The sequence below is a fragment of the Lolium rigidum genome, chromosome 3, assembly GCF_022539505.1.
Source record: "Lolium rigidum isolate FL_2022 chromosome 3, APGP_CSIRO_Lrig_0.1, whole genome shotgun sequence".
In the NCBI taxonomy this organism is placed as follows: domain Eukaryota; kingdom Viridiplantae; phylum Streptophyta; class Magnoliopsida; order Poales; family Poaceae; genus Lolium; species Lolium rigidum.
In genome coordinates this window covers 52,461,990-52,475,152 of record NC_061510.1, presented here as the reverse complement: position 1 = coordinate 52,475,152, position 13,163 = coordinate 52,461,990, and the positions used below count along the sequence as shown (strand labels likewise).

General features: G+C 44.4%; 1 protein-coding gene across 1 annotated transcript; it reads left to right on the top strand.

The window, feature by feature from the left end:
- The first annotated feature begins 1,925 nt into the window (after window positions 1–1,925).
- On the top strand, window positions 1,926–2,892 carry LOC124696080 (FCS-Like Zinc finger 17-like). The gene is made up of 2 exons (XM_047228862.1): window positions 1,926–2,364; window positions 2,456–2,892. The coding sequence occupies exons 1-2, from the start codon at window positions 2,054–2,056 to the stop codon at window positions 2,640–2,642; spliced, it is 498 nt and encodes a 165-aa protein (XP_047084818.1). The 5' UTR covers window positions 1,926–2,053; the 3' UTR covers window positions 2,643–2,892.
- Window positions 2,893–13,163: the final 10,271 nt, after the last annotated feature.

The following is a 13,163-nucleotide window of genomic DNA, read 5'->3' as shown; positions in this document are numbered from 1 at the left end:
AGTACTTCCGCCATATCACTGCACTAGATGCTTGCTCAAATGTTATGAATAGTTATCTATTAGTTGTCTTACTCTAACCTAGAAAATTAAAGCCCGCAATGCTCACATGTTTATGTATAACTAACTCAGCTGTGGCACCCTGTTCCCTGTCTAGCCAGGCTTTATATGCCAGTATATACGTTTTTTCCCAGTGTAAAGATGCATCAGCGCCGGCCTTTGCTATGTAATCCAATGTATATACGTATGGTAGTACAGAAGCCTCTTCTTCTGCTGTTCACTTTCGTATCCACTAAAACTGATTTCTTGCAAACTTACAGATGGACACTAAATTCAGAAAAGACAAACCAATTTACTCCAAGATAATTAGTATTTTTTTTTGCGACCACCAAGATAATTAGTATTAATTACACATACAAAAAAAATAGTACCACGGGCGCGGCGTGTCGCCGCGCCAATGCTTCCTAGTATTTTTTAAACCCGATGGGGGAGGGGATCCACAGTTTTACAATTAGAAGACGGTGAGTTGCCGGTAATTCACCCAAGAGCTAGTGATCATCGTTCTACCTATTTTTACAGGGGCTAGCAAATAAATTTAGTCCGATATGTTTCTAACTAACCAAGCTGCATCATCGCAATATAGCTAAGAGAATTCACAACCGGTCTCTGCATAATAAAATGTATATAAACCGTAGAACTACGAAAGATAACGCATATCCTATAGAAAAGAATTGATGTTAGATTATAGGGCATGTGCAATGGTTGATAAGACTATCTTATCTTAGGTATTGTGTGCGATTATTAAGGTAGATGTGCAATGAATTATGTCTCGACTTTATCACCTATAATTATAGGTTGGATGCTTCTTAAATATTAACATGATTAAAAAGTAAATTAGAAAACTATGAGATAAGATATCTCGTACAATGAAAAAAATATTTAATAATTCTTGCTGATCTCTTAGTTAAGAGAAGTCAATCATCTTTTCTCAGTTTATCTTACATCTACCTTAATAATTACAGTTTTGCTAGCATAGGGCTCAGTAACTTTTTCCACCGTTAGATGAACGCATCTAGATTTGTGCGGTGTCCTCCTTATCCTCTCCCATCTTTTCTTCCTGGTAACGAAGGCGGTGAAGGGGCGCAAAAAAACTTAGGGTGGGGGTGGGGTGGGGGGTGTGCCAGCGCCGGAGAGGATGTGGCCACTCGCCAGAGTTAGAGGGATGGCCGGGGCAGTGCCGAACCGGCGGAGGGGGTAGCTTGGGGCAGGGAAGGGCGGCAAAGTGCGCAACAACGCTCTGGTCGCAGGCGAGGTGGACGGCAGTAGGCCGGCGGTGGTTGCGGGGGAGGCCAACGGTGGTTTCTCGTCGGAGGTGAAGAAGAAGGTCAGGGTCAATCTACTGAGAGTTAAGTTAACTCTTAGTTAACTGAGCCCTAGAGAGACCCTAACAATTATTCTATGTGGCATTACTAAAAAAAAAGTACTGTACATACCTTAACTAAGCAGAGCAAAATATGACCGTTTGTTTCTTATCTGCTCTGTGATCAGTCACTGAAGCATGCAGGTTAAATAATTCAGATGCGGCCGAACACGTCTTTGTTCCCCGTGCAGCGATAAAGACAGCGTCCACATGTAAGGCGTGAGTCACTAGTGTTATCTGCACTATGTGGCAGTGTGACTCCCAAATGCTCAACAGTGCAATCCCCCAGCTGTGCAATGCGTCAGTGTGCACACACATACACACTCATCCTCGTGCACCATGTGTAGCATGCGGGCGAATATTGTACGTCCAGACAAACCTTTCTTTTTTAGCACTGACGGAGACTGATTAATAATTTAAACTAAATGGGAGCACGCGTGGTTGCAAGCTGTGGCATCGCCATCTATATAATCGTCAGCCACATCGCTTAGCTCTCATCTCACCAGCTTCCTTTGTATTGCCATTCACGTTCCTCTCTCCGCAACCGCATACGGTTTCAAGGATCGAGCACGTATAAAAACTGCGAGCGTCTCGCTGGCATCACTGTCTAAAAATTGTTATCTCGCTGTCGCTGGCATGATTTCGAGATCTCCCAGTCTCTTGCAAATCGAGGCCGCGGCGGCGGATCAGGGGATGAAGCCAAGAATGCAGGCGTCCGGCGAGCTCGTGGGGCTCCGGCTGATCATACAGGCGTCGCCGAGGCAATGCCAACACCGGCCGCCGCTGGCCGTCCTCAGGAGGTCGTCTGTGAGGTCATCGCCGGCGTCGAGCGCGTCCAAATGCCAGGAGAGTTTGGGCGGCCCGAGGTTCATGGGGCTGGAGTTCCTGAAGCTCTGCCTCTGCTGCTGCAGGAAGATCGACGGCGACATGGACGTGTTCGTGTACAAGTAAGATTAATCTCCTTCCTCGTTCGATCTACTTGCTGTTACTTGGGCTTGAGCTAAGGTTCTTACGGTTCTTGGGATTTCTTTTTTGCAGGGGAGAGCAAGCGTTCTGCAGCGCCGAGTGCCGTTCCCAGCATATGGCGAGGGAGGAGAGGCGGGAGATCGAGATCCTCGTCAGGAAGCGCCGTGACGCGTTCCACAGCCGGCGTGCGGGGCCGGGCAAGACGACCGGAGGATCGTCAGATCGGCACGCCAGAGTGGAAATCTCAAGCTTTTGCTAGTAGTTCCTTACCATGCCTGCTTGCAGAGAAACCGAGGAGGGTAAACCAGGACAAATTTGTAGTCCTAGATTTTGGTATCCACGTCGGTCGATTTTATTTAGTTCGTATGGGTTTAGTTAAAGTTAAATTTTTCAAAATTTTGACCATGATTGTAGAGAAAAAAAATACCAGTATCCGTAATACCAAATACATGTAATCCGAAAATTTATTTAATCATGATTTTAGTATAATAAATTTTATATTATAATTTTTTTATATTTTTTCGAAATATTTGGTTAAAGTCTACTGTTAGCATCCATTTTGGGCCACCTGTCGGCTAGGCAAGCCGGATCTATCGAAGACCAAGAAGCCAGATGGCGCATGTGATTTTCAAGTCAAATTGATGGCTGCATTAATACCTTAATCAAGGCAGATCCATTACGTCTAAGGTTAAGGCGGATCCATGGATGGATATCTAAGGTTAAGGCGGATCCATGGATATCCAAGGTTACGGCGGATCCATGACCACGTGAGGTGTAAGGTGGATCCTGCTCATCTTACATCCATTCTTGTCCTCATGTTGACTAAAACCAGCCAGAACCATTGAAGCTCGAGAAGCTAGATGAATTAGTAGGATTTGTATCCTCTAGAAAATTGTTATTGAACATTATAGAACACTTATTGGGGTTAATAAATTGACCCGCCCGAGGCCAATCTCAAAAATACCAATTGCATCCTCGATAATTCTAGCTTGAGCAATGTTTTCTTCGAAGGTAATTAGGCTATCGTCGGCAAATAACAGGTGTGAGAGGGCTGGAGCACGTCTACATATCTTTAGATCCCTTAACTCCTCAAGATAGACAGCTAATTGCAATATTTTTGAAAGGCCCTCACCAATAAAAATGAATAGGTAAAGATACAATGGGTCTCCTTGTCGGATACATCTCGATGGTGTGCATCTTGTGGTTAGCGGCTTAGCGCCCCCATTTATCTTAAACTTATACTGGAAAAAAGAGATACACCACATAATCTATCCAACAAAAATTGGGTGGAAACCAACTTTTGTTAGAATTTACTTTAGGTAGTTCCAATCAACTCGTTCATAAGCCTTAGTGAGATCCAATATATAGACACAGAAGGTGCTACCCTTTTTCTTGTTTCTCTATACGTTGTGAAAGTATTCAAAAGCTACCAGTCTCCCAGGTATAAAAGCACTCTGGCATTCGCTAATTAGACCATCAAGTAGTGGTAGTAGTCTATTAGCAATGCACTTCGCCATGATCTTGTATGTCACATTGCATAATGAGATCGATCTAAATTATTTTAGAGAAACTGGATCATTTATTTTTGGTATGAGCACAATGATTGTTTCATTGACTTCAGGTGGCATGTTTCCTTCTTTGAAGAATTTTTTGACAGCATTGATGACTTCTTCTTTGAGAATCCCCAAGTTTTCTGAAAAAATCTAGCCAGGAAGCCATCAATACCTAGACATTTTGAAGGACCTATTTGGAAAGTAGCATCTCCTATATCTTTATCAGAGAATTCTCTGATCAGATTGTCATTCATCTATTGGTCGACCTTTTGATCCATGATTTATTCAATGAGTTCAGGAAACACCAGATTTTCTTTTGTATACATGGTATTAAAATACTAATGTGCCATTTCTTCCTGTTCTGCTGGTTACTCCACGGTATGACTATCATATTTTCTTAAGATTTTGATTTTATTTATTTTTGCTGCCAAGTAGCCTTTCTATGGAAATATCTGGTGTTTTGGACCATGCTTCAACCATGTGCCTCTTGAACTTTGTCCCCACATAATTTCCTCTCTTAAGAGTAACTCATGTAGTCTTTGACTCACCGCTTCAATCTGATCGAAATGGTCCACACCTTGACTTGCTTGTAGTCTTTCGAGATCAGACTTCAAACTATTGATTTGTTTTGTGAGTGTCCCATGTTTGAGGCTGCTCCAATTAGTTAGACAATCCATCATTGATTTTATCTTATGTTGCAACAATTGTAAACATGAGGCAGAGGTATGTTGCCCCAGGCTGTATTGGTCTCCTCTTCTAAGGATTCCTCCCTCTCCCTCATCATCTCTTAACATGCAAATTTTGTAGCTTTAAAATACCCATTCTTCTTATTGCAGTTCACCAAAATAGGGCTATGATTAGATCTTGAGGAAACCAAGTGTGTAACTTTAGATTGAGAGAAGATATTTGACCAAGGAGGGTAAGCAACCGCCCTATACAGTCTCGCCCTTACATATTTTACTTCCCTTCTATTTATTATTATATATCCATGGCAGTCCTAAAAAAGTCAAAACATGAAGATTGCAGTTGTATAGAACATTACGGAAATTTTTCATCTGCCTTTCATTGCTTTTTGTCACCGACAAATCTGTATGCCACATAGCAAAGTTGAAGTCTCCTACCATCATCCATGGTTCATCAACATCTTTTTTTATTCTTCTCAGGAACTTCCACATTTCTAGTGTCATGTACATGTGGTTTACCATATACAAAGGTGCATCTCCAATTTGTGCCATTTTATTCAATGATTCTGACATCAATGTGATGGCTTCCAAAACTTGCCAGATTTACATTCACTTCCTCATTCCAGTACAGAGCTAAACCCCTCTCCTTTCCCGTCCAGGCAAATAGGCAAACAAAATATCAAGGCCCAACACAAACACAAACCTTGAATTATTTCTTTATTTTACCTTGCTTCAGAGATAAATACAAAGCTAGGACATAATTTCCGCATAATGCGGACCAGCTCTTAAACTGTACGAGACTGTCTAAGGTCTTAGCAGTTCCAGGATAGGATCAACATGGCTCCTGTTAGGCGCTCACATTAGCGTCTGACAGTTTGTGGGCAGCCCTAGGACCAGTCGCTTCCAAACCACCATACACTTCCGGCTGTGCCTCTACAACAACTTCCTCCACTACATACCTTATCATTTCCCTTTCCTTTTGTTTTAGCTCTATTTCCTACCCTATCCCGACTACTCCCTATAAATTTAACATGTTCATTTTCATTTTCAGTAACCACACAGATCTTTGCGATGAAGGCATCAACTTCTTCTTCTCTCATTGTACAAAGATTTTCTATGCCCAGACACACCTTGAGTGTGGGCACCTGGAAGTGTTTTTTATTTGCATGCTGAAATTTTTCATCTTCTTCTGGGTACTCCTACGAGGACGCGGAGCCCCCCGTGATCAAATCGATCATGGGTGGTCAGCGTGGTTTCGTGTTCACCTTCATGGGCCATCCATCTCCATGTTCCTTTCTTCATAGAGAGGGTTACTTCCGGCACTAGCGCTTCCCCCGGCCTCCCCATTCTTGTTCATCTTTGCTTCAGTAGGTGTTCTTTTAGTTGTTTCGCCATCTTCAAGGACTAGGTTAGCTGGCCCGCTAACCAACAACTGGTAGGATGCCACTCACGAAGCGGGAGATCTGTTGTCGATGACGTTCCTTTTTTTCCTTCGCTCGTGCCATGATGGTGGTCCTGAACAGCGAGTTTGCCCACTTCCTTGGCGACGTGAGCGATGAGATGTTGCTGCCGAAGATTTATCGTGGTAGCTTTGTTCATGTTATGTTCCCGATGGAAACGCCAGAACATGCTGCATGATGATGCTGATTATCCCGCCGGATGATTTCAGGCAAGAACCATCGACGAGGGTCCTCTCGAAGAGTCGGAGGTACTCCTAGTTTTTGACAGTACTCCTCAATCCACTGCTCTTCCTTTATGTCGCAATTCTCCGTTTTATGTTCTATGGTACCACGGAAAAAACAGAAGGTTGGGAGCCTCTCATAAAAAACTGAGACAACCAAGTCATCCTCAACAATTTCATCCACCAAAGGTATCCATCTTCTGATAGCACGATTATTGCACAGATGCACTCTAGATCTCATTTTTTTTTCATAAAGGTCTCCTATAGCATCATTGTCAATGAACATTATCTCTCCAATTTTAATTCATAAATAATTTTCTAATTATTTAGAGAGAAGGTAGAAAGAAAAATCCTTGAATTGTACCCAAATTGGAACTGTGGTGAATGTTACCTTCACTGTCTCCTCGCCTTCTTTGAGAACCTGAATCAGCAAAGTGTCTTCCTTGAATGTCCATGGCCCTCCAAAGGTTGAAATATCCATCTTCTGTGAACTCCAAGACGAATCACCCATCAACAAGTTGGCTTGTGTAGACATGGCCCCAAACCTTCTACATTTTATTCATTGAATCAATGAGATTCTTTGAAGTGATCATCAACATGGACAGGAAAACTCCCACCACGATGAGGCAACTTTCATTGAACCAACGAGCTGCACCGTTTACTTTGTTCAGCTTCAAGATGATGGCAGTCTTCTGTTCTTCAATCCCGAGTTCCTACATCAACTCCTTACCAGGTCGACGGTGAACGTTGCCTTCAGCATCACCAATAGCTCCTTCCGCACCGCTTCTTGGTGTTGTACGGCAAAATGGATGCAACATGATATGCCTAAATACGAAACAAAGAATTCACATGCCGTTTTTTCTACGATTGTGTAATTATACACAATTCTTGAGACATGGTCATCGAAGGTCATCGGTGCGCGGCTGGGATTTCCCCTGGGGTATGGCGATGGGTTCAAGCTGGTGATCTGGTTGGTGCGAGATTGGGAAGGTGTGGCTATCAGGGAAAACCAGGCATCGACTTCAGTTATGGTGCATGATGGTTGTGTCTATGTGCTGCTACCTTATTGAAGACATCGTCCCTACAGACAGACTCTCCTCTCTTTGGTCACTATGGGGGAAACCATAGACCCGTATCTCCCGGATCGGACGATGGCGATGCTACAATGATGTTCTCCCTCTTGGAGGTATCATTTTGGAGCAGGTATTTGCATGATTTAGAGCGGTCCACCGTCTACCACATCGACGATGGCTAGCTCTCGGCAATGGACATGTTTTGATGGATGCGCACCAGGCGTTGGCATTATCTGGCGTGGTGGTGGCACCGAAGAAAGACCTGTCCAGGTCTATGCATTGGTCCCTACTGAATATGATTCGGTGGGAAGATGGTGGCCGCTTCTAGAGTGTGCGCATGTGGTGTGTGATGAGGTTATTGTGGACCAGTTTGTGCTCCTGAATCAATGTTGGGCGGCTTGGTGAAGCCTCTGAATTAGATGATGTGGATCGATTCGAGGTTAGGGCACATGGCCTTGACCACGGCCACCTCCATCATCAATATTGTAGGTGTAGTGATCTAGATTGTTACGAATGGGGCTTTGGGTTGACCGATATATTCATTTATTAGGATTTTGAATAATGTAATTAAAAAGGCTATGTGCATCATTTCAATGAAGAGGTTGGGGGATTCAACATCCTTTTCGACAAGATAGAATATTTTTTCAAAAAAATTAAGTTGATCTAGACTATAGTAGTTATGATATCATGATCTAGGTTGCCTCTACCTTCTTCGTGCTGATCTAGACACACATGTATATATGTTGGAGGCAGTGTAGGTTACATGTTGTTCCCCCCGTTTATCCACCTGCCAGATAGGTAAAAAAATCTAACGGCAACCCCAATAGGGCCCCCAATAGGTTTATTGGGGTACCAACCATAAAACAGGCTCACACCAACAACCCCCTTATCTTGTCGGTGCTTTTTTGAGCCTAATAAAATAGTAGGTGCACTCGTGATGTCCCCTATCCACAAGGGACGGGGAGCACCGACACTCCAAGACACATTGTACTTCGCTTGTGAACTCTCTTGGCAGAAATATACACGCTTTCCCCACCCCTGGATACTCTCCCGATCTCGCCTCCCATCGACATGATCACCATCGATGTCGATGCCACCTCCTCCCCGTTCTCACATCCAACCTAACGCACCCCTAGAATCGCCACTGTCGATGATGCCGCTGATGGCGCGTGATGCACACATCCGTTGGGAACCCCAAGAGGAAGGTGTGATGCGCACAGCAGTAAGTTTTCCCTCAGAAAGAAACCAAGGTTATCGAACCAGTAGGAGATGAAGGCCACGTGAATGTTGTTGGTGGAGGAGTGAAGTGCGGAGCAACACCAGGGATTCCGGCGCCAACGTGGAACTTGCACAACACAATCACAATACTTTGCCCCAACTTAACAGTGAGGTTGTCAATCTCACCGGCTTGCTGTAAACAAAGGATTAAACGTATGGTGTGGAGAATGATGTTTCTTTACAAAGAACAACAGAGAACAGAGATTGCAGTAGATTGTATTTCAGATGTAAAAGAATGGACCGGGGTCCACAGTTCACTAGTGGTGTCTCTCCAATAAGATAAATAGCATGTTGGGTGAACAAATTACGGTTGGGCAATTGACAAATAGAGAGGGCATAACAATGCACATACATATCATGATGACTAATATGAGATTTACTTAGGGAATTACGACAAAGAACATAGACCGCTATCCAGACATGCATCTATGCCTAAAAAGTCCACCTTCGGGTTAGCATCCGCACCCCTTCCAGTATTAAGTTGCAAACAACGGACAATTGCATTAAGTACCGTGCGTAATGTAATCAACACAAATATCCTTAGACAAAGCATTGATGTTTTATCCCTAGTGGCAACAAGACATCCATAACCTTAGAACTTTCCGTCACCTGTCCTAGATTCAATGGAGGCATGAACCCACTATCGAGCATAAATACTCCCTCTTGGAGTCACAAGTATCAACTTGGCCGAGCCTCTACTAGCAACGGAGAGCATGCAAGATCATAAACAACACATATATGATAGATCAATAATCAACTTGACATAGTATTCCATATTCATCGGATCCCAACAAACACAACATGTAGCATTACAAATAGACGATCTTGATCATGTTAGGCAGCTCACAAGATCTAAACATGATAGCACAAGAGGAGAAGACAGCCATCTAGCTACTGCTATGGACCCATAGTCCAAGGATGAACTACTCACGCATCAATCCGGAGGCGGGCATGATGATGTAGAGTCCTCCGGTGATGATTCCCCTCTCCGGCAGGGTGCCGGAGGCGATCTCGTGAATCCCCCGAGATGGAATTGGCGGCGACGGCATCACAGTAAGTTTTCTCGTATCGTGGCTCTCGGTACTAGGGTTTTCGTGACTGAGAGAATAAATAGGCGAAGGGGCAGAGTCGGGGGTGGCCGAGGGGCCCACCCCATAGGCCGGCGCGGCCAGGGGCCCCACCACGCCGACATGTGGGGTGGCCGCCTCGTGGCCCCTCTTCGTCTCCTCTTCGGACTTCTGGAAGGCTCCGTGGAAAATAAGACCGTGGGCTTTTGTTTCATCCAATTCCGAGAATATTTCCTGTGTAAGATTTCTGAAACCAAAAACAGCAGAAAACAGGAACTGGCGCTTCGGCATCTTGTTAATAGATAGTGCCGGAAAATGCATCAAAATGATGTAAAGTGTATATAAAACATGTGAGTATTGTCATAAAACTAGCATGGAACATAAGAAATTATAGATACGTTTGAGACGTATCAGCTGCCACTACCTCTAGCCAATTATCGTCGTTGTACGGATGGACCACCCCCATTTTCTCCGTGGTCTGGAAGAAATTTGGCTGCAACTGAAGCCACACTTTCTACCACCACCACCAAACGACATCGGTCCACTCTTTTGTGGTGTGCACGTCCTCTTCGACCCCGACTTGCTAAAGGGAAAATGTGTTTCTTTTCTTTGATAACAATATTTGGATATTTATCGTCATGCTAGGGGTTTAGGTAAAACTCATTTCAAGCACAAGATGGTGGTCGACCCCTCAAAAGTGAAAAGATCAATACGATGACCGCAGCTTCTCGGTGGTGTAGCTTGATGTGTTTTTTGTTGTTGTTGTAAGGGCACGCCGGAATAATGGCTGAGAGAACCCCTTGAAATTATGGTGTTGAGAAGTTCTAGATCAGAGATTCTATTGTCCCAGGAAACATAGACTCCGGCCCTCCTAGGCGGGAGACTCCAGGAAAGTCTCCGGACCACATGATGTGGGCAAAGTGTGAACTCTGCCTCATGTTCTGTGGTCAACCGGGGGGTTTTCCTTGAGACTGGATACTCGGTCCAGAGACTCCAACCTTGCCATGTCAAGACATTCAGACCGGAGACTCCGATGTGCCAAGACCGGAGACTCCAGCCCTCCTAAACCAGAGACTTCAGGAAAGTCTCCGGATCCCAGGATTTGAGCAGAGCGCCAACTCTGCCTCACATTCTGTGGTTGGTCTGGAGTCTTTAACCTTGTGACCGGAGACTGTAGTGTGTCTGGGTTTTGACATTGTATGTCCGGAGACTCCGGTGTTAGTACCTAGCAATGGGTACATTTTAGGGAGGGGGCTATAAATAGTACATTTCTTCCACCTTGGGAGAATGCGGCTTCCTCTCTCCCTCTCTCTCTCTCTCTCTCTCTCTCTCTCTCACTGTTTCAAAGTTCAAAGATCGTAGATCTCCCTTTCTAGCCACTCAATGTTCTTGCCCTTTTGGGAATCATGGGAGGAACCCTAGAGCTACACTTCCACCTAAGGGATTTGAATATCTCACCCTCTTCGTGAAGAATCAAGTTGTGAAACCCTAGATTTCCGAGAACTCTCCCTCAGAGCTTTCTCGTGTTGCAAGAGCTCAGTGGTCTGTTGTTGGGATCCTCCAATTAAGTTGTAGATGCATGCCCAAACCTTTGTGCAAAGGTTTTGGTGGCCACCTTAAAGGCTGCCACTTAGTGGAGCGTGCGCAACCCTTCGTGGTTTGCTCACCGGAGAATAGGGTGAGACCTTTGTGGTGTTGGTTTTCCTTTGTGGCACCACACCCCTCCAACGTAGACGTACTTCCCCTCAAAAGGAAGGAACTACGGGAATCAACCCTTGTGTCTCTGTGTGCTTCACTCTCGGCAAACTTTTTTTCCCGCACTTTACTAATTGTATCTTCTATTGTGTTTACTTGCTTGCACCTTGTCATCTAGGTAAATTCACATAGTTGTATATCTACAGAATTTACCTTTTGTGTCAAGCCTAAATGAAAAAGAATTAAAATTTGATTAGAACCTATTCACCCCCTCTTGGTGCCCATACAATCCTTTCACTCGCCGGCACAACATCGGCGGCAATACAATCCATTTTCTAGCCTCGCACGCAAGGTGTTTCCGCAGTTTTCCTAGGCAATGGACAACAACAATGAGAGGATGAGGGAGCTATTGATGCACGAGGAGGCCAATGCCGCTGCTGTCCAAGAAGACAGTATGAAAATCTTGCACACTCTTCTTCACCTCCGAGAGGCAGCTCAATGTCGTTCATCGGCATAGTGGTTCGAGGGTTGGGAAGGTGAAGAACAAGGACTGTTATCAGCTTGCAGGTGCTATGTTGCTTGACACTAACTATTTTTCCGATGGCGCAACTCATACCCCAAAGATTTTTAGTGGCTTTTTAGGATAAACAAGGAGTTGTTCATGCGGATTGCCTTCGACGTGAGGGGGTATGATTTCTACATCATATGCAAAAAATATTGCACTAGATTATTAGGTTTCTCATCGATTCAGAATTGCTCGACTGCTATGCGGTGTCTTGTGTATGGAGCTCCTCTAGATGCACTACACGGCTACCCAAGCATGTTTGAGACCACATGCTTTGATAGCATCTACAAGTTTGCCAAGAATTTATGATAGTTTGGACCATCCTATTTGAGAGCACCAAATGAAGAAGATATAGCTCAAATCCTGGCACAAAATGCTGCAAGAGAATTTTGTGTGATGCTTGGCAGCATCGATTATATGCATTAGGCTTCGAAGAATTTCCCATTTTCTTGGCAGGGGTTGTCCAAAGGTCATACCTGAGAGTGGGGTGTGATAGTTCAAGCCGTGGCAGATTATCACCTCTGAGTTTCGCACAGTTTCTTTGGCATGGGGGGAAGTCACAATGGCATCAATGTGTTGAATCACTCACCGGTGTTTTCAAGGCTAGCTGAGGGACATGCTCCAACTGTTAACTATGGTATCAATGGCCACACATACAACAAAGAGTACTATCTAGCTAATGGTATCTATCCATCGTGGTCTACATTTGTGAAGAAAATCTATGACCGTGTACGGATAAAAGATCTTGGTTTGATATGTGCCAGGAAGCTTCTCGGAAGGATGTTGAGCGTGCATTTGGTGTACTCCAATATCATTTTTCTATTGTTCGGGATCCTTATCTTACCCAGTTGGAATCTTAGATGTGGGAGGTCATGAACTATTGTGTGACCACACACAACATGATCATCGAGAGTGAGCGAGAATCACCAGTGATTGATGAGCATCCATTTGATTAATAGGGTCCTCTTGCCCAGCTTATTGAGGTGCCGACCGTGTTTGCTGCTTTCCTCGCCATGCATCAACAAATCTATGACACACAAGTTCGTATGCAACTTTAAAATGATCTAGTGGAGCATTTGTGGGCGCTCAAAGGAAACACGGCCTAATTCTTGAACAAGTTGAATTGCAATTTGAGAACCAACATGTGGTTGGATAGTTAGGAGAGCAGTTGTACACTTACCCATG

What these genes read in the sequence shown, in the direction of transcription:
- LOC124696080 (XM_047228862.1), top strand. Translation starts at nt 2,054, where the DNA reads ATGATTTCGAGATCTCCCAGTCTCTTGCAAATCGAGGCCGCGGCGGCG. An exon ending in ATGGACGTGTTCGTGTACAA is followed by an intron (nt 2,365 to 2,455) that starts GTAAGATTAATC and finishes TCTTTTTTGCAG; the next exon opens with GGGAGAGCAAGCGTTCTGCA.